The 23147-nt window shown below is 43.8% G+C and overlaps 1 protein-coding gene across 1 annotated transcript in view; it reads left to right on the top strand.

Moving 5' to 3' along the window:
* The window catches only part of PCP4 (Purkinje cell protein 4), a 48359-nt gene extending 26134 nt beyond the window's left edge, over positions 1-22225 (top strand). The window contains exon 3 of the mRNA XM_064406048.1: positions 21421-22225. Coding sequence (XP_064262118.1) covers positions 21421-21548 — 128 coding nt within the window. The 3' untranslated portion in view covers positions 21549-22225. The remainder of the gene's footprint in view (positions 1-21420) is intronic.
* The last annotated feature ends 922 nt before the right edge of the window (positions 22226-23147 follow it).

The following is a 23147-nucleotide window of genomic DNA, read 5'->3' as shown; positions in this document are numbered from 1 at the left end:
TGAACACATGTACAGGAGTTATATATATTTCTATATGGTCCCTCGCAGTCTGCTCCTTTGCAGGAGGTAGAAGTCAGTAGGACTGCAGCATTCCTGCAGTGCTGAGATCAGGAGAAGCCCAAGGAAATCATCGTGAGGTGCCTCAGTCTGAATTTGAACACCTGAAAGGTGGTGGTAGCCCAGCTCCTTTCTGAGAAACTGCCTGGAAAATCAGCCAAGGTCATTAGGGGGGAAAAAAAAGTCAGTGATTAGAAATGAAGAAAAAATAAATTAAGCAAAAGAAAATAAAGCTGTGGTGATGCTGGTGGGTTTTGCCTTTTGGATGAGTCATAAATATGCTGGAGTTCCCATCAAGTGTTAACGAGGAAAGACAGAATCGAAATGATGCTTTTGACAAGTGCCATATTTCTTCTGGAAATCAGTCTGTAATTATCAGTGAGCTGCCTGCGAGTGCACCAGGGAGAAGGAGCCTTCTTTCCCTGACTGGCACGTAACTGGCTGCCTTCCACAAATGTGCACTGCCTGGAAAATGTGGTTTTTTTGGGAGCAGGAGCCTCTAGTTCTGCTTTGGTGCTGGTGCTGACCCAAAGGGAGGACACAGCTCAGTCCAGCCCCTCAATAATCTTGGTAGCACCTCTAAAGTTCTAAAATTAATCTGCCCCTGCATCACCAAGGGTAGTTTGGGGTGTGTCAGGATTGGGATGTGGGAGCTGGAATATTTACCTTGGGAATCTATGGAGCTGGGCTGACTGGCACAATTTGGAGATTCATCCCTCCACGTTCCCCGACACTAACAACACGTGATTAAAAGGCTACAAGAGCTGCATATAGCTGAGCAGCATGTTTTTTTTTTAAATTTAGTGGAAGTGAAAAATGAAAGAGGAACACAATCAATGCCCAACAGTGGTTACCAGGATTTACTGTTGTGGAAACATCACTTTTCTTTTTGACTGTACACACGACTGTACACAGACCTGTTTTACTTCACACCACAGGCTTTTGTTTTCTTCTGGCTTGGGTTTGTAAATGGAATGAAAATACTTTCCTACTTAAGAGCTCCTCCGTTAGCAATCGGTAAATGATTAATCATATTTTTTTTTCTGAAGGTTTTTAAGATTTTAATTTGTAGCACACAGCTGTCTTCAGGCACTTAGCTCGATGCTCCAAAATTAGCTTGTAATTTGGTGTTATCAGGCTCCCTTGTGTAAGCAGGCACCAGAATTTAGAACAGCAGGAGTGTTACAGACATGATGAAAATGTGGTCCTTTGCTGAACTGGTGGCCAGAACAAAAAGCGGGAAGGAAGTAGATGCTGCATCAGGAACCAGCAAAACACTTCCCCTTCAGTCTCCATGCTCAGAGTATTTCAGGACCTTATTTAAAATGCTCAGGTTGCTTGTCCAGGGGAAGAGAGGGGTGTCTCAAAGCCAGCCCCACATGTGTCTTGGGTTCCTGTGCCTCTCTCTGTAAGTTTGGGGTGAAATTCTTCATGTCTGGCTCTTTGGGTGCACATCTGTGTGAGAGGCCTAAAGCTCTGTTTGTTCTCAACAGATAAAAATGTGATTTTTGGTGACTTTTTTTGGTGAGAATGACCTCCTCTGGAGAGCCTGGTGTTCATAGAGCTTAATTTGATTTAGGCTTCTAATTTGCTTAGCTCTCTCAAGGCTGAGGAATTTGTGGGTAATACTAACATTACAAAACAATAAAAACAACATAATAAAATAAATCATAAATATAAGAGTTTTTTGTCTATCTCTGGAGTTAAGTGGATGCTCAGCAGGGTATTTCAGAATGTATGGTTTGTACCTGGGCATTTAACTTTTCCTTAAATCCATCTCAAACCACTCCATTCTTTTTTAGATTTGTCTTATCCTGACCACCTTGTGCCAGCCATTTTATCTGTGAAAACATCCAAATATTTTCTGGCTTGAGGATTTTGTTAGGCAGGATACTGGATTTGATGGAAGCATTTGCTTTAGCCAAGCACTCTTAGTATTGGTTCATTTTTCCCCCAGCCCACAGTGGGTTAGGAATAGGAAAGACTGAGAAAAATACATATTTTCCAAGGAGGAATTTCCAAGAACAGAAGAAAGTTGGATAGCACCGGATATGGAAAAGGCATTTTGAAAGTCACAGTGGAAAAAAAAAAATAGGGCAGGGTGCTCTATCAGCTCCTGGGAGATGGTGTGGGTATTCCAGAGCTGGAAATCAGCTCTCAGCACTTCTCCAGGGTCTCACAGTGACATTATTTAATCACCACTGATGAATGAGTTCTCTAACTGTATTTTGAGTATCTCATCTTTCATTCTAATTTATACCTAAAACCCCCTGAGACTGCTGGTTGACTCTAGGTGGAGAAAGCATTAATTATTCCTTAGGTTTTAGTGAAACACTGGCACTCCACAGTGACCAATTTACTACTCCTGTAAAAGCTGCCAATAAAAGATGGACATGTACAAATATATTCATTAGCACAAACTAATTAAAACCCAGGCTAATAGCCAGGAGCACAACACGTTCCTGCAGGATTTTGGAATTCATTATGTGCCTGTGCTAATCCAACAGTAACTATCAGTGCAGTTCCTAATCTAAGTTGAAGATCTCATACTGATAGTCACCTAAAATTTAGTTTACAGTGCCCACAGACACTGCAGAGGATTTCTGACCCGGGTGTCTGACAGGAAACAGGGATTGGCCATGGGGAAAATTCTGGGCTACAGGAATTGGCCATGGAGCAAATTCTGGGCTACAGGAATTGGCTGTGGAGAAAATTCTGGGTTACATCCTTTGTTGTGTGGTAGAACCAAACAGAAGGATGGGAGAGGTGAGATTAATTAAGCCTGAAGAATTGTTTATTCTGATTTCTTTATTGTTTATTTGGATTTCAGAGCTGAATGTAGGTTATCAGGTGTGGTACCTTTGAGGGAAGGTGTGGATACACCTGTGTGTATTCCAGACCCCCAGCTGCATTGGGGTCCCATCCTGAGGAATGATGGGAGCACATAAACCCCATCCTGGCTTATCCAGGTTCATAGAGCACAGGTGAGGATCAGACAACCTCCTTCTTTTCACTTTTTGGGACAGAACCCATCAAGGGAAGGACTTTGAGACAGAGCTGAGCAGGATCCAAGGCTGTTTGTTGTCCTGAAGCAGCCACCTCTGGGTCTAGCAGTCAGCAGAGTAATTACCAGCAGAAAATGTGGATTTTAATCTCACCTAATGGTTGTATTCATCAAGCAGACAGCTGCATTTGTCACTGGCAGAAATTTCTTGGTGACCTTTCCAATGAATCTGTTCACAACAAAACTCCATGTCTCTGGTGAGAGATCTGTGTCTCTCATGTGAGCTCTGCCTCTGGCAGGCAAAGATGTGGAGAAACTGGGGGAAAAGCATTGCTGGCTTATTTTAGCCAAGTAGGTAAGAAGACAAATGGAAGATGTGGAGGTTTGGACCTTTTCTGTCAAAGGGTGATGGATGCTGTCAGCAGAAGGCATGACATTGGCTTTGCCCATCAATCATTCTCTCCATCAGCACCACTTGGTCTCATCTCAGACAAACTTCTCTGGCTTAAATTCCTTCCTCTGTCAAATTAAAGAGAAAGAAATAGATTTTCTAGGCCCCAGTGGGAAGGAGTTTGGAGATTAATGATCCATAAACAATGGTGTATATTCCTGTGCCATTTGCCCAGCGGGACCAGGTGTGGGAGGCTTGGTGGATGTTGTCTGCTCTCACTGCTGGATCTCTGTGAAGCTTTTCCAGAGCTTTGCCAGAGAAAAGTGTCACAATTCTTCTGTAAGTATTTATGGTTTTCACAGGAGGGACCACAGAAATAAAAAGCAAAAGATTTAAGTCATGAGATGGAATCCTCTGGAGGTTCCTTAGCTCAGAACCATTCCATTATGGAAGAACATCAAAAAGAAAATGTGATTTTTGGCAATTCCCTCCCATTCCTCCCCATGCCACGGGCAAACCTTGGGGACAACACAGTCTAGAAACTGTTCTCAGACACAGCAGAATTGTGTAGATTTTTGGTCTCTATTCATCATCTTAAGAAGATTACTGCAGCTAACATTAGCATTTTTGCTATTACATGGTGGACTGGCTGAAGTCCAGACTGAGTTGGAATTAGAATACTTAGTTCTTTTCTTTTCTTAGTTCTTTTTCTTCTTGCAGTAGATGATGGACACAAAAAAAGCCAGTGAAGGAAGCTGCATCAAGGGATACCAGTGCTTTGTAGTTTCTCCACATATAACTGTTTATGTTAGCTTTTAACTCCAGCTCAGTTTGGTTCTAAGTTTCAAGTTTAAATGAAGTTAAATATAAGCACATCCACAACTGACATTATTTTTGAGTGGGTACTGTGTGAGGCCACTAAGAAGTTACTGTTTTCCTCTCCAAACTATAAATATATCCAAATTTACTTGAAACTTGGCATGAAAAGATTTTATAACTACCATAAATTTGACCCTTGTTTTGAGCCTCCCACAGCTCCTTGGACACCACAGTAGTTTTCTGTGGCTGTAAGTAGTTTTCTGCAGGATTCTGTAATACTGTGGTGCATGTTTGGGGCTGAATTTCTTGACAGAACTTGCAGAGTAGAAACCAAAAATTAACCTGAGCTGAGTTAGAGAGAGCTGCTTCTGTTGTGCCGTGGATTTCTGGGGGTTCTGGCCTGGCAGAGTTTATTTTTTCTGGCAAAAGGCTGAGGGTTTTTTTAAATTTTGTTTTATTTTATTTCAGTGCAATTGCTAAGATAGGGAGTGATGCAGCCCAGAGCTGCAGCCTCATTTGCTGGTGTCAGGGATACCTTTTGTTGTTGTAAGTGATGCTGTCTGAATGTGACAAAACACTTGATAAGCTTGACCAAGCGTGCCAGAAAACAAAACAAAAACCAAAAAGCAATATGGACTTCCAGCCCAGGCAGTTTAAAAAACCTCCAGGGTATTCTGTCCTCACCAGTGAGTTGTTTCAGGAGAAAACCTGATTGATTTGGTTAAAAAAAAAAGAAGAAAGTTTTGCTTTTTGCTCGTCAGGAGAGGCTGCACAGATTGAGGTGAGCACTAGAAAACACTCAGATTTGTGGCTGCCACAGCTCTCCTGGCAGTGGTTTCTGCTGGTTTTTGCAAGGCCCAAGAGACATTCACTCACAATGCTGAAGTTTCTAACCAGTCACTGCCTTGTGTAAGTAGATATTTTCCTGCCACCGAGTCCCCTTGTTCCAGGCAACAAGTGAGTGTGCCATGGGAGTGGGTGAAGGCTGTGGTGCAGTGGGATGCTCCAGGCTGAATCCAAACTCCTGGTCCTTCCTGCCAGGCAGGCCAGGCTGCTGTGATGGGTCAAGTCAGTTGTTCCTTACTTTCTTCAGAAAACCTGAGGTTTGCCTTTCATCTTTTCCACAAGTAGGGTCTTCTCTGTCTGCCCCTCTTCCTGTCTCCCTCATTTTTTCTGTCTCACCTCTCATTCCTTCTCATCCCCCAGAGAATTTTGTGTCTTCCCAGCACAGCCAGGTCCAGTTCTCACTGCCTCATTTCCCCTCCTATTTTCCCAGGCAAATTTGCAGTCTGCTTCATTAGTAAAGAAAATTCATTTGCCAAAAAGAAGGTTCCTGACTGATGCTCTAATTTGGGGTCATAGTGACCCTCACCTGAAGTTTCTCATTTCTCTCCAGTCTCACAAACAATTTCCCAGAGCAGGTTTAAGGAAGGGCCAGGTGAGGAGACACCTGGAAGGAGAGAAACACATGTTAGAGAGAAAGCAGTTTTTAAAGTAGAAGGAAAGGAAAGGAAAGGAAAGGAAAGGAAAGGAAAGGAAAGGAAAGGAAAGGAAAGGAAAGGAAAGGAAAGGAAAGGAAAGGAAAGGAAAGGAAAGGAAAGGAAAGGAAAGGAAAGGAAAGGAAAGGAAAGGAAAGGAAAGGAAAGGAAAGGAAAGGAAAGGAAAGGAAAAAGGGACATAACTGGATTTCCTGAGCAAAAGAGAAGAAAAAAGAAATTTAATTGGTTCTGTTTACATTCAGATCTAAAATTTGAGCAGTAAAGACAATTAGTTGAGTTTTAGTGGAACAGGGACTGGGGTGTGCTGGATGTGGCATTCTGCCCATGGCAGCATTTTGGAGGCAGTGAGGGATGTGAGTCCAAATTTAAGTCCTTCCTTGCACCAGCCCAGCTTGTGTTTTCTGAAGCAGAGCAGATGCATGAAATGTTTAGTCCTTCTTCCAGATGCTTGTAAGCTTTGTCCTTGTAATCCTCAGAAACAGGGGAGGAAGAATGGATCTCTCTGGATCAGAAAACATGGGCTGGAGAGATGATCTGAGGATGGCCAGCCTTGTGTGTCAGCTCAGATGCTCTTTCTGATCAGCTTTATTGACAATCTGACATGTCAGTAAATCCAGACAGACCTTAAAAAGTGCCTGTCAGGGTTTAAATTCACACAAGGGAAAATGTTTCCTAGAGAATTTTTAAATGAGTAGCAGAGATAAGTCGAGAGAAATCCTCAATGTCGAATGTATAAAGCACTACTCAGATTAATTTTTGTCTTCCATGTAATCATTTAAGTGACTCAACTGTTTTCAGTTTTTTTTCCCGTGCTTAAATCTTCAAGAAGTCATTGGCAACTCTCAAAACACCAGCAGAATAACATTCACTCTCTGATTTTGATCCCTTTTAAAGATTTTCCAGCTATCTGTAACTTTTATTTTATTTAGTTTACATTCCTTCACTGTTATTACATGCACTTATTTTGTTTATTGCAATCTGGACTGGTGGCAAGGCCGATTAACAGCTGCTGAACTCTGCTGGTTAAAAGCTCCCTTTTCAGTTGTACACAACCTTGCCAAAATCCAATTGCTCAGGCTGAAATTTGTCATTTTGATTGCTTGCCTCAAGCAGAATTATTTTGGAAGGGTTCAGCAAAGTCATTCCAGTACTTTCCAAAAATGAGGCTTGAGCAAAATGTTAGCACATCAAGAAATTAAAAACAGTTTCTGGTGGCCTTTTGTGTGACTGCTTTGAGCCTTTGTCATTTTGAACAGAAATGTGAGATTTGTCATCTGGGATGTGACTTTTCTATCTGTTATACAAGTCCTACATTTGTGTGAGTTCAGTGAAGCAGTTAATTATTTTTTTTTTCCGTGAAAACTCAACATCACTGAGCCAAATAGTAAACACTAAAGCAATTAAACCAACACTGTCTTTGAAAGGCTTAAGGAAATCATAGTTTTCCTTAATTGCTGCCACATTCAGCAATGCTTTGGCCAGGAGCTGAAGCCAAATGCAGGATTGTGCCCTTTCTGTGCTCCCAAAACATCACAGTTGCTTAGGAAAAAATGTGCCTCCTTGCTTGGGAGCAGAGGGTCCCAGAAGCTGGAGCAGGGAGGTCACAGGATGGGATGACACAGGAGTTCAGTAGGCTCCTCAGGAAGCTGGAACCACAGAGGATTAGGCAGGATTTGATACTTTTGGGATGGGGACCGGGAGGGAGGAGTATGGACTGGCTGGAATTTTGAGGTTAGGGAATGTCCTGGAGCAGTTTTGGGGAGCAGGAGTAGCCAGATAAAGACAGAGCATTGTTGGGGTGTGCTGGGAGCCGTGGTGAGCATCGGGGCTGGGGCAGAGCTGGGATGGACGAGGTGGAGCAGGAGCAGCCTCCACATCTGAGGGCATCAGAGTTTTCTCATTGTTCCTTTCCCATCAGCTTCATGAATCCCACCCAAAAAATAGTCAAGTTCCTTCCCTTTCCTGCTGATTCAGGAACAGGACAGCAGCCTCCCACCACTGCCAGGTACTCCATTAAAACTGGTGTTAACAGTTCCAAGCTGAGGAGCCATGTGGGTGTCCATATGCTGCATCAAAATACATTTTTTGTGCTTTAAATTTAGGAAACACTGTGCTCCTAAGACTATGGAAGTTTCAATGTCAAAAATTCAAGTTGCCCACTCAATGATTCAGTTAATTTTGCGTGATGGCATCAGTTCTTTTTGTCATTTATTATCTTTCTCGTGTTCAACTTTGCAACCTGAATGTTCTTTTAAGATAGCTTTATGTGTGCAATGAACTTAGAGCTGAAGCAGGAGGGAAACCTTTATCCCCCAGCCTCAGTCAGATTTTCATGTCAATTAGACTATCTGGCACAGGGTTTAACAACTTTCTAATTGCAATTGCAGCACTTAGCTAAATCAATGGCCACCCCTCCTGATAAAATTGATTTTAAATAGCCGTTGTTAAAAGGCACCAGGTGAAAACTTAGTGAGGTGAAAACCAAGATAAGATGAATAGGAAGGCTCCTTTTCTTCTAGACTGCTCACATTAATAAAACTTGCCTTTTGTTTTGTTTTGCCTTAACATGTTTTTGCATTTAAAAAATAATTTGAAATTACAGAGGAATATTTCTGAGCTTTCTTAGAGTTGTTGCAGGATGGGAGGATTAAAAGGGAGGACAGTCCCTTCTGGAGAAGGAGGCAGAGGATGACAAAAGGGATTTGTTCCAGCTCTGAGGACTGGAAAGCAGCAAGGCTGGAGGGCCAGTGTGGCACCTCACACACCACTTCTCTGGCAGCTCAGAAATGCACCACACTTCCAGCACGTACAACCTTCCTTTGTGTCCTCAGTGTTCTGTGTGGGTTTGTTAAGTGCACCATCTGTCAGGATAATGAGACCATTTTCACTTCCCTGCTCCATAACCTCCTGATGTAGATAAAGAGCTCGGAATATGGACCTGCTTTCTCCTTCTGCAGGGGCTTTATTGGAAAAACATGCTTGCTTTTACCCACATTAAAAAAATAATAAAATAAAAAGGTGTGTGGGTGTGATTAATCAATACACAGGCTGTAAAAAGGTGGATGCTCCTCCTTGCTACACACCTGAGAATAAACCCACTGCAGGGCAGCATTAATGATCTACACTTTAGTCAGATGCTTGTCAGAACACAGAACTGCACTCTTAGGGGAGAACAGCCCCTCCACCCTTTTCTGAAATAGCATCAGGTCCAAAAGAGGATGTTGCTGAGTCAGTGCCTAGGACCTAGAAAGTTTGGAATTCTGTTTTTTCATGAGGTGGGGGAAAGGAGAAAAAATGCAGCAGTAGGATTTGAAGTACTGTCTAGTGGCTTTGGAGCCCGACCTTGCTCATTATCTTTGCTGCTTTGGAAAGGCTTGGAAAATTACATTACCCTACAACCATCAGTCCTCACTCAATAACTACAGAGGCTAAAGGCAGGGACAAGAAATCCCACAGAGCTTTGGTATTGACTCGTTACAATTCCAGGCTTTAGCCTCCCAGTACAGTAACTGCCTTGGGATAATGAAAGGGCTGCTCAGAAGGACACCTTGCCCTTCTGGATTCATTCCCCCCCTTCTTTTATAGGATCTGTTCACTGCCGTTTTTTACTCCCTTATGCTAAACAGTAAATTGTCCTATGTGACAATAAGGTCTTTTTTATTACTCTGGGACAGGAAATTAGTGGAAGAGCAGAGCTGTGCTCCAGTTCTGCATCTGAGCCAAGAGTCGTGTCCACCTCAGCATCAGTTTCCACAGCAGGGAAGGGGAAAGAAAAAAACACGGCAAGGATGTGTGGTGGAGCTGGATTTCTTCCATTAAGGAATGATGAAGCAGTAACTTGTGTGCTTTGGCCTGTAAGGAACATGTGAGTGCAACTGTGCTGTGAAATCTGAATTCTCTGTTGAGTGCACCATGTTGGGGAGCTGCACTAGGAGGTGGTCACTGTGGTTTTCTGAGCTCTGCAGATCCCAGTCTGATGTCAGTGATCCTCGGCTTGGGTCAGCCATGAGAACCATGGCAATACCTTTTAAAGTGTTCTGGTCTTCTACAGATGGCCACCCAGCACATCTGACACCCACATTTTATTCCTCCTGCATTCTCAGCACTGTTCTGGCTGCCTTTGCCACGTTCTGGGTGCAGCGAGGTTCCTTGGAGCACCTCCACCCTTCAGGATGGCAGCAGCCATCACCTGGCTCATTCTTAGCTAAGTAGCAGAGCAGAGGTTTGGTGTTTGCTGTAGCTGCTGAATTCAATTACAGCTCTCACAGAAACTGTCATTTGGCTGCTTGTTCACATGAAGCATTTGATATTGCTTGTCGTGGTGTTAGCTGTAATCCCTTATTAGAGGTATAGAAGGAGTCTTATTGATGTACACATAAAGGCACACAGCATACACAAAAATTCACTATCTCTGAATTAAATTGAAAGGAGAGCGAGAGGTGCTGATACAGTTTTTTTTTGTCTGTTCAACTATATTTCTATAAAAAGAAAAGTGTATGCACAGTGTTCAGTCAGCTCCTGAGGGAGCATGAGAGGATCCAGATCAGCTCCACAACTGGCAGCTTCCCTGGCCATCTCAGCAGAGGGAACAAATGTTCATTCTGACCCTCTGCTGAAGGTGAGCTGTTCTCTTCTTCTCCATCCCATGGGATCAGAGTACACAGTTGGAATTGTGGGAGAAGGTGTGCCTGCCTTTATTTTATTTTCTTCCTTCCTGGAGCAAACAAGATTTCTTAGCTGCTGCAGTTTCAGTGTAGTACTTTTCATAAGGGCTAAATAATTCATTTGGTGAGGAAGAATTTCTCATGAAATAGCAGATGAGTGTGTTCATCTGAAATTCTACAGTGTGTAGTTCAGGCACCACTCAGGCTCAGGCAATGTAACTCGTTTAAGGAACAATACCTACATCTGAACCAGTCCCGCTGAGCTGCCTTTAACACTAATGCAGAGTGAAGGAAGGGGATTCAAGGGTGAGATTCATGCTGTCCAAAAAATGTTGGAATTGCACCCTTGGAATCCTTGCTTTTCTCCATTTCTAAACACCTGCAAGTTTGGCTTCCTTTAGAGCTGGACTTGATGATCTCAAAGATCTTTTCCAACCTAAATGATTCTATGATTCTAAGTTAGATTAAGGATTTTTCCCCCTTAGAAATTGGCCAGATCTTTTTACCTGGAATCTGGTTTTGAAATATTTGGCTTAACGAGCTTCTGCAGAACATGTAACATGGCTTTCCAAGTGGCTCTTGGGCAAGACAGCCTGAAACACACTCACAGTACCCTCCAGCGTTTAATTCCTTCTCATCCTCTTTCAGAACCACATTGCCACTGGATCTTAATTTATCTCCCCTGTGCTGCTGTTTCAGTGTTATCCTACATTCATTCTCCTGAGCAGCCCCTCCTCTCTTCCTAAGAAAGTTAAGCAAGCCAGCCTGCAGGGGAAATAAACAGAGAATGTGGCTTTTTGCGTTCAGTGGAGACATGTAAACTCAAATTAATGATTCTGTTCGGGTAACAGCCCAAGCAAAAGAAAACAGTGGAAATTTCCTAGAACCAACCCTCCTGGGTTTCTTTGCTTTATTGTGGAAAACTACAGCTGGGTGACTGCTTTCAGGAGTCAGAGATGTTAAAATTCTGTACCTTTTGTGAGAAAATTTCATTCTGTGGAACATTCAGTAAAATTCTGGTCAGACTGAGCCTATCCAGCACTCTGGCTGAGCTTGTGGATGCTGGAGCAGAAGTGACAAAGCCAAGTGATGCAGGAGCATGTCAGATCCACTGGCAGTCCAAGTTTCTTGGTAAATCGATGTCTGTCAGAGTTTCCTGGTCTTTGCTCAGGCTCAACTGCCTTGGAGCTGCTGCAGAAGCCTGGATTTTATATCCCTCACATCTCTGGGGCTCTCCTGAAGGGATGAGTTTGGTTTTACAGAGGGGTGACAAACTTTCTTTTGCCAAATGCTCTCCTGAAGGAATCTCTTAGAGCAGGTTTGTTCATCCCAGCCTGTTTTTTACCCTTTGGCAATTCTGTTCTGTCAATAAAGAACTCCAGATACTTCCTTGGGCATTTTTAACCTCACAAGCTCCACTTCTACCCAATTATTGACTAGTTGCCTCCACAGGCATCCCCAAACTGGCAGGTAGTGCAAGATGTTAAAAAAAATATGGTACATGAATTAAAGCAGTGGCTTTTATTGTGGTGTGATTGTGCTAAGTTAATTTATCCTATTGCATCATGAGCAATGCCCACGTTTGTGCAAATAAAAGCTGCACTGTTTGGCCATTATTAAAGTTGTTTGTTTCTTGCACTTAATCTGTGCAATAGAGTGCTTCTTACTGATAATATTTACAAGGCTTAGAAGATACTGAAATAGAATCATAGAATAGTTTGGATGGGAAGGGTTCTTCAAGCTCATCTTGTTCCAACCACCTCTTCCATAGGAAGGGAACATCTACTAGATCAGGCTGCTCCAAGCCCCCATGTCCAGCCTGGCCTTGGACATTTCCAGGGATCCAGGGGCAGCCACAGCTGCTCTGGGAATTCCATCCCAGCCCCTGCCCACCCTCCCAGGGAAGGATTTCTCTGCAATATCTCCTTTGCTTCAGAATGTGATATTGAATGGCAAAGCTCAGTTCCTGTACCTTACCTCTGAGTGTGGGATTAAGTAATTTGTGATTAAAAGCTGTGATAGATTTTACAAGAGGAGAGTATTTTCTCACTGTGACTTTCCAAGTGCTGATAAAGTAGTTTTTATTAAAATCACCCTGTAAACTTAAAATAGCCCCTCATTAGTTGCCAACAGATACGCTGGTATCCAGTGACTCCAATAAAATGCCTTTATTTTCCACTTTGAAGATGAGCAGGGCAAAGCCTCACTGTTCTTTGTGTGTGGAAAAAAAATATCTTCTGCCTCCATACCACGGTGCTTTTGATTGATTCCTCTCCTTTGTGTGACTGACAGGCTTTGCTGTGTAACCCGTGCCACCTTCCCCAGCTCCTGTCACTTTGGCAGGCAGGGGTTTGATCCCCCTTTCCTGCCACTCCTGTGTGGCATGTTGTGATCGCTGCCACTTCTCCCAGCTCCTTCCCCAGCTGCTCTTGAGGGAGCATCCCTGGAAAGCAAAGCTGAGGGAGGCAGTGGAAGATGAAATCCTCTGTTTTTTGTTTTCCTGGCGAGTGCTCTCAGGTATCATCGGTCACCCCACGATGAACAGCAAGTGCCAGCTCATTTTGAAGCAGTTCCTTTGCAGTCTGGAGCAGGAAAGTGTTCGGAAGTGCTGGGGGCAACGTCCCTCTTAGAAAACAAAATGGGTTGAGAGCCTTTTATATGGTTTTGATGCAAAGTGGTGCAGCATGGCTTGACTCAAGAGGGCTAAACTCTTTCTCTCAACACCCCAGGGGTCCCACTCTCTGCCACCACAGTCCCTTGGCAGAGTCTGCCTGGAACAATCCCAGCCATGCCCGTGGCTGCACCAGCTCTCAGATATTTAGGGAAGCTGTGCTGGGGCCATGGATAATGTGCTGGGGTCGAGGTAGCCCCGAGGAAGTTCTCCCGTTGTTATTTTAAACGTTACTGCTGAAGACACTTCTGCAAAGGTCAGAGCACTGAGGGGTGGTGGAGGGGAAAGAATTTATTGTTGTGCATTTGTAACCACATTAGGGCTCCCAGCTCGGGCTGGGAGCGCCTGCATGCTACCATAATAGGGAAATAACTGATCATATATTAATCAAGCAGTCGAGGAGCCAGGCAGGAGGAGGGCAGCTTGCTTCATGCACTGCTGAAATGCAGCTCCCTCCACAGCAAAGCTGGATAGAGGCACTGCATTTAACTGGGAAATGAGAACTGGAAATGGCAGAGGAAATTAAAACCACGTTGTAACAATTCCCATTTCGAACTTGGCTGGAGCCTTGGGCATCACGGGCAGCTGCAGAACGAGACTCCCACAGCTCTGGGCTGAATTGTGAGGAGGATTTTGGCATCCTGACCTGCAGGGGAGGCTGAGTAGGGCTGGGTGTGTTATCCCTGCTGTCTGGGGCATCGTTCTGCAGGGACACAGGGACCTTGGGGGTCCCTTCCAAGCCAGGAATTCTGTGATTCTGTGTCAGCACCAGCACTTGATCCCCAGCACCATTTCCCTTCAGATCCCAGAGCTCCCACTGAATTTGCCAGTGTAGCACCCCTCAGACACAGCTTTAGCTGGTGAGAGATGAGATTACAGAGCTGAAAACAGGCTGGTTTTATTTGCTAGGCTCCCAGTTAAACTCGCACAAAGTTTGATCTCCATGGGGGAATGTGAATTAGGGCCTCTGGTTTCATTCCCAGAATGCCTCCCATGAATTATGTACCTATCTGTGCATCAGTTATGTGTTTGTAAACCATTTTAAAAGGCTGGCAGTGATCCATTAATTACTTTGAAGATGAGGAATAATCGCTTAAATAATATTAGCATTTAAGGAAAAACAATATTTGTCTCTATATTAATTGTTGAGCAAAATCAATTCATCTGTAGTTGGCTACAATCTACTCGAGAATGCAATTTTTGTAAACTGAATTTTATTGCTATTCCTTTCCATTCCATTATATTACCCCAATATACATATTTTTTGTGCTACTTCATTTATCTTATGTCAGAAATAATATTCCTGTTCTCAAACATTATTACAACTAGGAAAAAAAAAAGATTAATCAGACATTTCAAAAGCCTCATGCTGAAATAACATTTTTAAAATTATAGAAGAACAACCATTATTTTTTACAGCAAAACTAATTTTTCAAGTTCAAGATAGCAACACCATATTCTGAAAGTAAAGGTCAATTTGAAAAATAAAATATTTTGGTTGCCTAATAAGGTCATGTTCTTTATACCAAATTGTAATTTACAGTTGAATCAAATGATATTAATTATTTCTGGCTTGCTTTGAGTGATATTCTGGGGCCAGTTGGTGTAGTTCAGATAAAAATAGATGTTACATTTAGTCTTATCATTAATGATAACCTTTATTTTTTTTCCACATGGAACTTTTGAAATCTCAGGAGACTGTTGAGCTCCAGGGGTTGCTTTTCAGTTTCAGAGATGGTTCCTTTATGGACTTTACATTTCCCCAGCATCTTCCACCTTCGAAAACCTGAAAACAAAAACCCCTTGTGTAAAGCTGTGATTCCCCACCATCGAGTGCTTCTCTCCTGACAAACACAACAGGGAGCCCTGGACTCTGGAAGGTGGTCCTGGAATGCCTGGGTTCCCTTTGGAATGACAAAACAGGAGCAGCTTTAGGAGGGATGGAATCTTTGTCACAAAACGAGCAGCTCACCCTGCAGCACTTCTCATGAGCAGGAAGGAAAATTACTGTTGTTCCTAATCTAATTAGAGAAAAAAATCTGTGCTTATTAATGAAGAAGCTGAATGTTTGTGGCCAAGAAGGCCCCTGGCAGCTGGGCTGGATGAGGAATTGTGTGTCCAGCAGGAGCAGGGCAGGGATTGTCCCTCTGTGCTGGCTCTGAGAGGCCCCTCGAGGGCTGTGCCCAGTTCTGCTCCTGCAGGAGAGACCTGGAGGGGCTGGAGCGTGTCCAGGGCAGGGAACGGAGCTGGGAAGGGGCTGGAACCCCAGCAGGGGCTGAGGGAGCTGGGAAGGGGCTGAGGCTGGAGCAAAGGAGGCTCAGGGGCCCTTGTGGCTCTGCACAAGTCCCTGCCAGGAGGGGACAGCCGGGGGGGTCGGGCTCTGCTCCAGGGAACAGGGACAGGAGGGTTGTGGGGTTCTGCTGCCCCAGCCCTGTCCCAGCACAGGAGGAGCTGGAGCTGCTGCAGAGAGCCCAGAGGAGGCTCCAGGATGAGCAGAGGGATGGAGCAGCTCTGCTGGCAGCAAAGGCTGGCACAGCTGGCATTGTTCACCTGCACAGGAGAAGCTTTGGGCTGAGCTCAGGGTGGCCTTGCAGGGCCTGCAGGAGCCCCAGGAAAGCTGGAGAGAGACAATTCCAAGTACAAGGGGAATGGCTTCAAACCGACAGAGGTTGAGGTTATATATTAGAAGAAATTCTTTACTGCGAGCTTAGTGAGGAACTGTAACAGTTTGCCCAGAAATTTTATGGATTCCCCATCCCTGGAAGTGTCCAAAGCCACATTGGACATTGGGACTTGGAGCAGCCTGGGACAGTGGAAGGTGTCCCTGCCCATGCCTGGGGTGGCACTGGATGATCTCTAAGGTCCCTTCCAACCCAGGCCATTCCATGATTCTATAACTCCTTTAAAAAATGAGTAATTTACTTCCTCACCCTGAAGTAGATACAGAGGGTAAAGAATGGCCAACATCAACTCCTGGTTTTTAAAACTGTTCCTCGTGAGGAGTTAAGTGTGGCCTCCACACCTCTGAGCCTCCATATGTTTTGTCCAGCTGGCTGGTTGCTCTGTGGAGTCTGGGCAGACAAAATGACTCTTCCCATCACGTAAAGATAATGCTGCACACGGATGTCAACATCCATGTGATTCCTGCCCATTTTGGTCCTCGTTAATTAGGGGCTGTTCTGCCTCATTGGACAGGCTGGTGTAATAGCTTGGGATAAAGATTGTCACAGCTTGAAAAATCTTTGGAGCAGCGGGAGGTAATGATCCTGCCTGAGGCAAACACTGCTTCTGGCCCTGTGATGCTGTCCCACACTCCATTGAATCTTTTTTCCCAAACGCTGCAGTTTAGCCCCTGAAAAATGCAGTATTTTTATGAGTGTATTCCATCTTCGGTCTGGTGCCATAATTCCTGTTAGATGTGAGCAGGGGGAGCAGGGGCAGAGGATGGCACCTGAGACACGAAATGCCAGGTAGAGGCTTCAGCCCATGTGATTTTTCATGCTGACTGGTTTTGCAGAATGTGACAAGCAAGTTCTGTTTCATCTGGAAGATGGGAATTTCTGAGAATAAAGACTGAGTCCCCTTTTCCACCCCACTAACCTTTTCCCTTCCCTGAGCAGTTTTGGGAAGGACTGGTCTGTTTAGGCTGTGTTCAAATGTCACGAAAGACTGCTTTAAACTTTTGGCCCATATGGAATAAGCAATGTTTCCTTTTCCCAGCGTTATCACAACTCATTTTACTTCATAGCTGAAAAGTAAATGAAAGAAATAGCTGGAGGCACATTTGTGAATAATTACATTTGCACCACATTTCTTCAGAGTTTGATGGGTAGATTTATGTGTAAGATTTTATTGTTTTCCTTCGGCTTCATTATCCATCCAGTGTTTGCCATGGATCACAAGGCGCTGTAGCAGATCATGGAGGCAGCATTCTAATGCTGTTTCATCTGGAAGGGGAAAACATAGATCTTTTTTCAGCTGCAGCCGTGCAAGATGCTGGGAGACTTGGAAAGCAGCTCATTAGTTGCTGCTTCAGGCTCTCCTGCTGGGATGAGTGCTGCCTGTGGCGAGGGAAAACCTGTGCCCTATAAATTGTCTCTGACTGCAGTGTGGTGGTGCTGGGGTGTGGGGTGCCCCTTGTCAGCAGGTAGTTATGCCCCAAAGAGTTTTACATCAGATCAGTTTTGATCAGATTTGCCTCAATTGGCACCTGAGCCAGTCCGTGGTTAATGGTGATTTTGGGAAATTCATTGGGTAACAATCTTTTGTTATGGCCAACAACTGCTGGCAGTGGTCAGAGCCCAGCAGGGGCATGCACTGGCTGCCTTGGTTTGTCAGGGTGTCAGAAGAGTCCAGCAAAGTATGAAGGAATCTTTCATGGAAAGCCTTGAAATAGCTGAGTTTAGTGGGAAGGGTTAGGGGGATTTATTTATTGTGAAAGCAGATCACCCCTCAGAAAGGAGAAAATGCAGGCCAGGGCTCATCAACCATCACTGAATCCTGTAAAATCACAAGAAGGTTGTGAGTTTAAGTCTGCTGCCAACAGTTTTGTTTTCCCTGGTTTTCACCTGGGGGTGGGTGTAGTCCAGGGATCCTCAGATATCCATGTGGAAGGAATCATATAATTTAGAAAGTGAAAATACCAACAAAAGGTTGTGTGTGGCAGAAGGTGGGGAGGGAATCCTGATCCACCTTTATTGCCACATCAAGGTAGCTTCGAAGAATGTGATTTGGTATCAGAATTCTTGTTTTCCCTGGTTTTCTCCTGGGGGTGGGTGTAGTCCAGGAATCATCAGATATCCATGTGGAAGGAATCATGTAATTTAGAAAGTGAAAATATCAACAACAGGTTGTTTGTGGCAGAAGGTGGGGAGGGAATCCTGATCCACCTTTATTGCCACATCAAGGTAGCTTGGAAGAATGTGGTTTGTCATCAGAATGGTTGGCCCCCACCATCTGGAATAAAAAAAATCAAATCCAGCAGTAAAACCTGTGCCAGTGCTTACCTGTGCTCTGGCCTGCTGAGAGCAAGAATTTCCTGGGTTTTCAGACCATTTCCAAGCTAATTATCCCTTGTGAAAGGAAAACCAGGAGTGCATGAAAGAGGAGCATTTCTACAGGCTTGCTTTCGGCTCTCTGCAGAAATTTAATGATTTGAGGACTCAAATCCAACAGCCTGCACCCTTGAGATATGTGAACAGCTACTGACAGGTAGAAGTTACTATGCCATGGGTGGAATATGGAGTAGGAAAGTGCAAAAAGGCTTTAATCTTTTTATCAGAGCAGTGAAGGGATTTCTAGTCTCTGCAGGTCCTGAACCCAGGGTGGGTTTGCATTGTAATTAATTGGTTAATTCTTAATTTGTAGAATCAGGCAATGGTGTGGGTTGGAAGGGACCTTAAAGATCACCTGGTTCCAGCTCCTCTGTCCCAAGGGAGTTGGAACTCCTGCTCCCAACCAGTAAAACCGTGTTGTTTGCAGGGTGTGACACTTTTTAAATCACAAGGCTGCTTTTAGGGAAGCAGCTCAAGGTAAAAGTTAAAATTTTATTCCCTTAGACAAAGCCCAGGCTGGCCCCCCCTGAATTTTCTCTCCAGATTGACAGTCCATCTGCTGAAGTATCTGTGTTGTGACAGGTATCAATAGGAAATGGTTTGGGGAGAACTCCAAGAAAATCCACTCCCAAAATTTGGGAAATACCCAATCCAGCTCTTTTCAGTTTAACATAGGACTTAAACTCTTTAAGGAAATATGCCTGTGCAATTACATATTAATATATATTCTCTATGTATGGAAATATGGATGGACCATCCATGTATAAAAAAGTGAAATATGGGCATAGGGAGAAATAAAATATACAGATATGTCCATTATATTACATTACCTATATAGATAATGCACATGTTGTTTTATAATGTATATTATGCACGCCTGTGTAATCATTATATTTCCCTACCATCTGCTAATTATGAGTTTCTTCTTTATTCATAGAAATATCTTGACCCTTTTGAACACTTCTGATTTCTTAATTACAAGTCTAAGTCGTGGCTGAAAACTTCTTGTCCTAGCATTTCTTCCTGGTGATATGAAGGCAGAAATATAGGAAGAGCTCATGTGGAATTTTGGTTTTGATGTCAACAACTGTAGGTCAAAAAAAAAAAAAAGAAGAAAGTAAAACCTTAAGGTAGTGTAAATTGTTGTATTACAGTTGATTTTAAGGCAGTGGTGATGGTACACATCAAGCAAAGATTTAAGTGTCCTGGAAATTTTACAGATTACACTAAATGCTGCATTTCCCTAAGTCTTAACGTGAGATTGCTGAGTCACAGTGGCAAGTTAAGATAGTGCTAAAACTTGGCTGTAACAGGAAATGAGCTGTACAAGCCAGATTTCATCAAGAGGTACAGACCCAATTGTGTCTATTCATCCACCCATCTGGTTTTCCCAACTGGCATTTCCAAAGGACAGCAATTATTCCACTGAAAGGCTAAAATCGATGGATAGAGTCCACTTTTACTCTTAGGTTGCCTTTAACCCATAAGTACCAAATAAAAATCAGTTCCAATTTCTCCTTGGCTGTGTCACTTCTGACCTTCACGTCCCTTTCCCCACGGAAGATAAACTATAATTGTATTTCTGTACTTAGGGTGGTTGTATTGCTTGAATAGCTACACAAACCATGCAGATTCTCAGATTTAATGACATGATTCTGTGATTTAATGACATAAAGTTAATGGATTGATTTTGTTCCACAGAAATCTTTGTTTTGATAGCTTAGCTTTTCATTAGCTTCTATAATAAAACTTGGTGAGCTCTCAAGATGTTCTTTTTTATCCAGATTTTCTCTTTCTTCTTCCATTTTCATCTTTCTTCTTAAATGTTTTCTAAATAAAACAAAAAACTAAGTGAACATTTATCTTACATTAGCACAGCTACATTTCTTTGGTTACTGTAGTTAAAATAAAGTCAATATGGGATATTGCAAAACCTTCCCTTCAAATATTTCCTCCCTTTAGAGTGCTCCATAGAAAATGGACACAAAAACTGAGTTCTGAGTAAGAACCAGAAGTAAAGGTAAGAAATCCTGCAAGACTCATGCTAAAACCATGGAATGGCATCCCTGTTTTCTAGTGTGCAGGACAGAGACAATGGGGCACAAGTTTATTTTCATTTTAATAATACATTGAATTGAATACATGCTTTTATTTGCATTGATGCTACTTGGGGATGAGCATCCTGGAGCCATTAATGTCAAGAATTAAAAGCAGAGTGGTTCAAAATGGGTGAATTCCCCCAAGAAGAGCTCCCTGCAGACTCCTGGTGTGACGTGCACTGCAGGCTGGCACACAACATTTACATCAGTGAGTTTAACAAACCAATTTATGGTGAAAAACCTGGTGCTGTGACAAGGTTAGTGGGGCAAATGTGTGCTCCCACCAACTCAGTCCAGGCAGTTTAGGGTTATCTTTGCAACCAGGGCAGGAATTTTCCCAGGGCTGCACTTTTAACTTGTAGGTGGGTGAAGGAAAATTCAGCAGAGTCAGCTGGGTTGTCCACGTGGAGGCCGAATGCAGCTGAAGGGAAAGCTGAGGCCTGGGAATAAAGGAAGGCAAAGAGCCAAGGATTGAGGATGAAAGACAAGAGCAGAGCCTGGAGAGAAGTGAGGGAAGCAGCACAGTGGTGGGGAGATTGGACATAAATGATTCAGAGGGGAAGAGCTGTGCGTGTTGGAAGGGATTGAGGCAGGAAATGAGTGGAAAGGATGGAAATTAGCCTTAGGAAGTATTATCTCTTCCTCTCATGTTGGAGGTGTGATAAGAACAGGGTCTTAATGCCTCTACTTTAAAATATTTTAATCTGCCTCTTTTTTTAGAGTAAACACAGAATAATTTAGGTTGGAAAGGAACTTTAAGTTCTTCCTGCTGGGTGGCAGGAGGAGCCCTCTGTCCCTCACCCTTGGCTCCCTGGGCTGGGGGACTTGCCCTGATGCTGGATGAGTGCTGAGCACCCTCTGGATATTGCTCCTCAGTGCCCAGCTCCCCAAACTCTGTCACTGGGAGGGGTTTGATGTAACTTGTGCCAGGCTTTTTCCCTGAATCTGTTCCCCATTGCCATGGCTGTGTCTATGGATGCTTTTTCCTTGGTCTGAAAATTGAGAGCCGGACACAGTTAAGGGATAAAGGGCTTTTACCTCGGTATTTAAAAAGGATCTTCGGGAAAAAGGAGAAAGAAGCAGAATTTCCCACCTGTGCTGTTCAGTGATCATCCCTGTCTGAAAAAGCTGTTGATGTCTTTGTTCTGTTTCCTTTGAGCAGATGGGCAAAAGAAGGTCCAAGAGGAGTTTGACATAGACATGGACGCGCCAGAGACAGAGCGGGCGGCCGTGGCGATACAGTCCCAGTTCAGAAAATTCCAGAAGAAAAAAGCTGGGTCCCAGTCCTAGTAGCTACCTCACAGCTCAAAACAAAGTAATCCTGAGATGATTTATCGAGATCAGAAATAACACAAAGATGCATGTACAGAAATTATCAATATTTAAAACCCCATTGGCAGATAACAACCCATGAGCTTGTGTGCGACTTCATCCCAGATGTTTCACGCCCATTATCCTCTGTAACTCACCATTTTACTTGATGTTGTAATAAAAAGTTAGGGTGAAGTAATTAAAGTGTCTGCCTTCATCTGTCTTTCCATATTAATCCAGCAAGTGCAGCGTTACAAATGAACCCAGCCCAGATGCCTGTTTCCCTCTCCACCTAAAGCTCAGAGTCATAACAGCACCGTATGTTGCAGGGATTTTTGCTGAGGGATGAGATAGATGCATCTCAGCCCTGCTTCCCTCATTTGGAGAATTCCAGCTGCCAGCAAAATGTGAAAATAAAATGACTTTCTTGTAATGAGCTGAAAGTAAAAAAAAAAAAAAAAAGAGAAAAGTTGCAGACAGAAGCTGGCATGAGGGGTGTAGGAAGCAGGGAACAGTTTATTTTTGTCTTGCAAGTGTCAATAAAGTGGTTTGAGTGGGGAAATTGTGCCTGTCCTTCCTCTTTGCATGATAACATTCAGAGATCTTGGACCACATTGACTGTTATGGAAAGAAAATAATAAACCAGACACAAAATACCTTTGGAAGTTTGGGATTGATTTTTGTGTGTAAAAATAGAAACTCACCGTCTAACCTGTATTTCTTGATGCGGTTTTTTCAGTCTCTGCATAATCAGCAACTGTTTCTGTGCCATCTCTCTGTTTCCATATGATTTTCAGTGTTTGAGGAGTAAATCATAACAGGCTTCCTGTGTCCATATTGTTCTGTATTCAGCTTTGAGCCCCTTTATTGCTGTGTTAGCCCAGCTTTGGACCAACAAAAAGCAGCTACAACGTGTCTGAAATGGGGAGGTGAGTGGTGACAGCCTGCCAGCCTTTCACCCCTTCAGGGGGCACAGATCCAGGGGTCATTCCCAGCTCTGCCCACGGGGATTCTCTTCTTCCTCTCCCACCTTCCACAGGAGGGTTTGATCAGCAGGGCAAGGGACAAATGCATCATTAGTCACTTTTAAAGAGAAAGCCAGAGCAGGGGGTAGGAACAGAGGGAAAGGAGGGATCTCCTGGCCTTCCCACAGGAGCCCATCAGTGCTGGAGAGGTGCAGAGCTGTGGGATTGCAAAGGAAAAGGAAAAACCTTCTGCAGGTTAAGGCACTTGTGGTGCTGGGCATCGTTTTAGAGGTGGTGCCAAGAGCTCTGGCCCTGTGCTGGTTGCAGGGAGCCCTCGGGGCTGCTGAGCAGGAGAAATCCTGTGGGCAGTGAAGAAAGTATGTGCAAACATGATTTGTGAGCTGCTTGAGGCTGGGTGGGAAGGCACAGAGTGTTTTAGAAGTCATTTTGGGAGGGAGCACCCAGACCCTGCTGTGGCACCTCTTTCTGTGTGTCAGGCATGACTTTCCCACTCATCACCTGCAAAGTCAGTGTCCTCCAAGCTGCAGCTCAGCGCTTTCATTGTTTATTTTTTTTATCAGCACTGTTCCTCTGCATTTAGGAATGTCACAAA

This window comes from Passer domesticus, chromosome 2 (assembly GCF_036417665.1).
Source record: "Passer domesticus isolate bPasDom1 chromosome 2, bPasDom1.hap1, whole genome shotgun sequence".
Lineage (NCBI taxonomy): Eukaryota > Metazoa > Chordata > Aves > Passeriformes > Passeridae > Passer > Passer domesticus.
The sequence above is the reverse complement of the archived record's forward strand: the minus strand, read 5'-3'. Positions and strand labels throughout refer to the sequence as shown.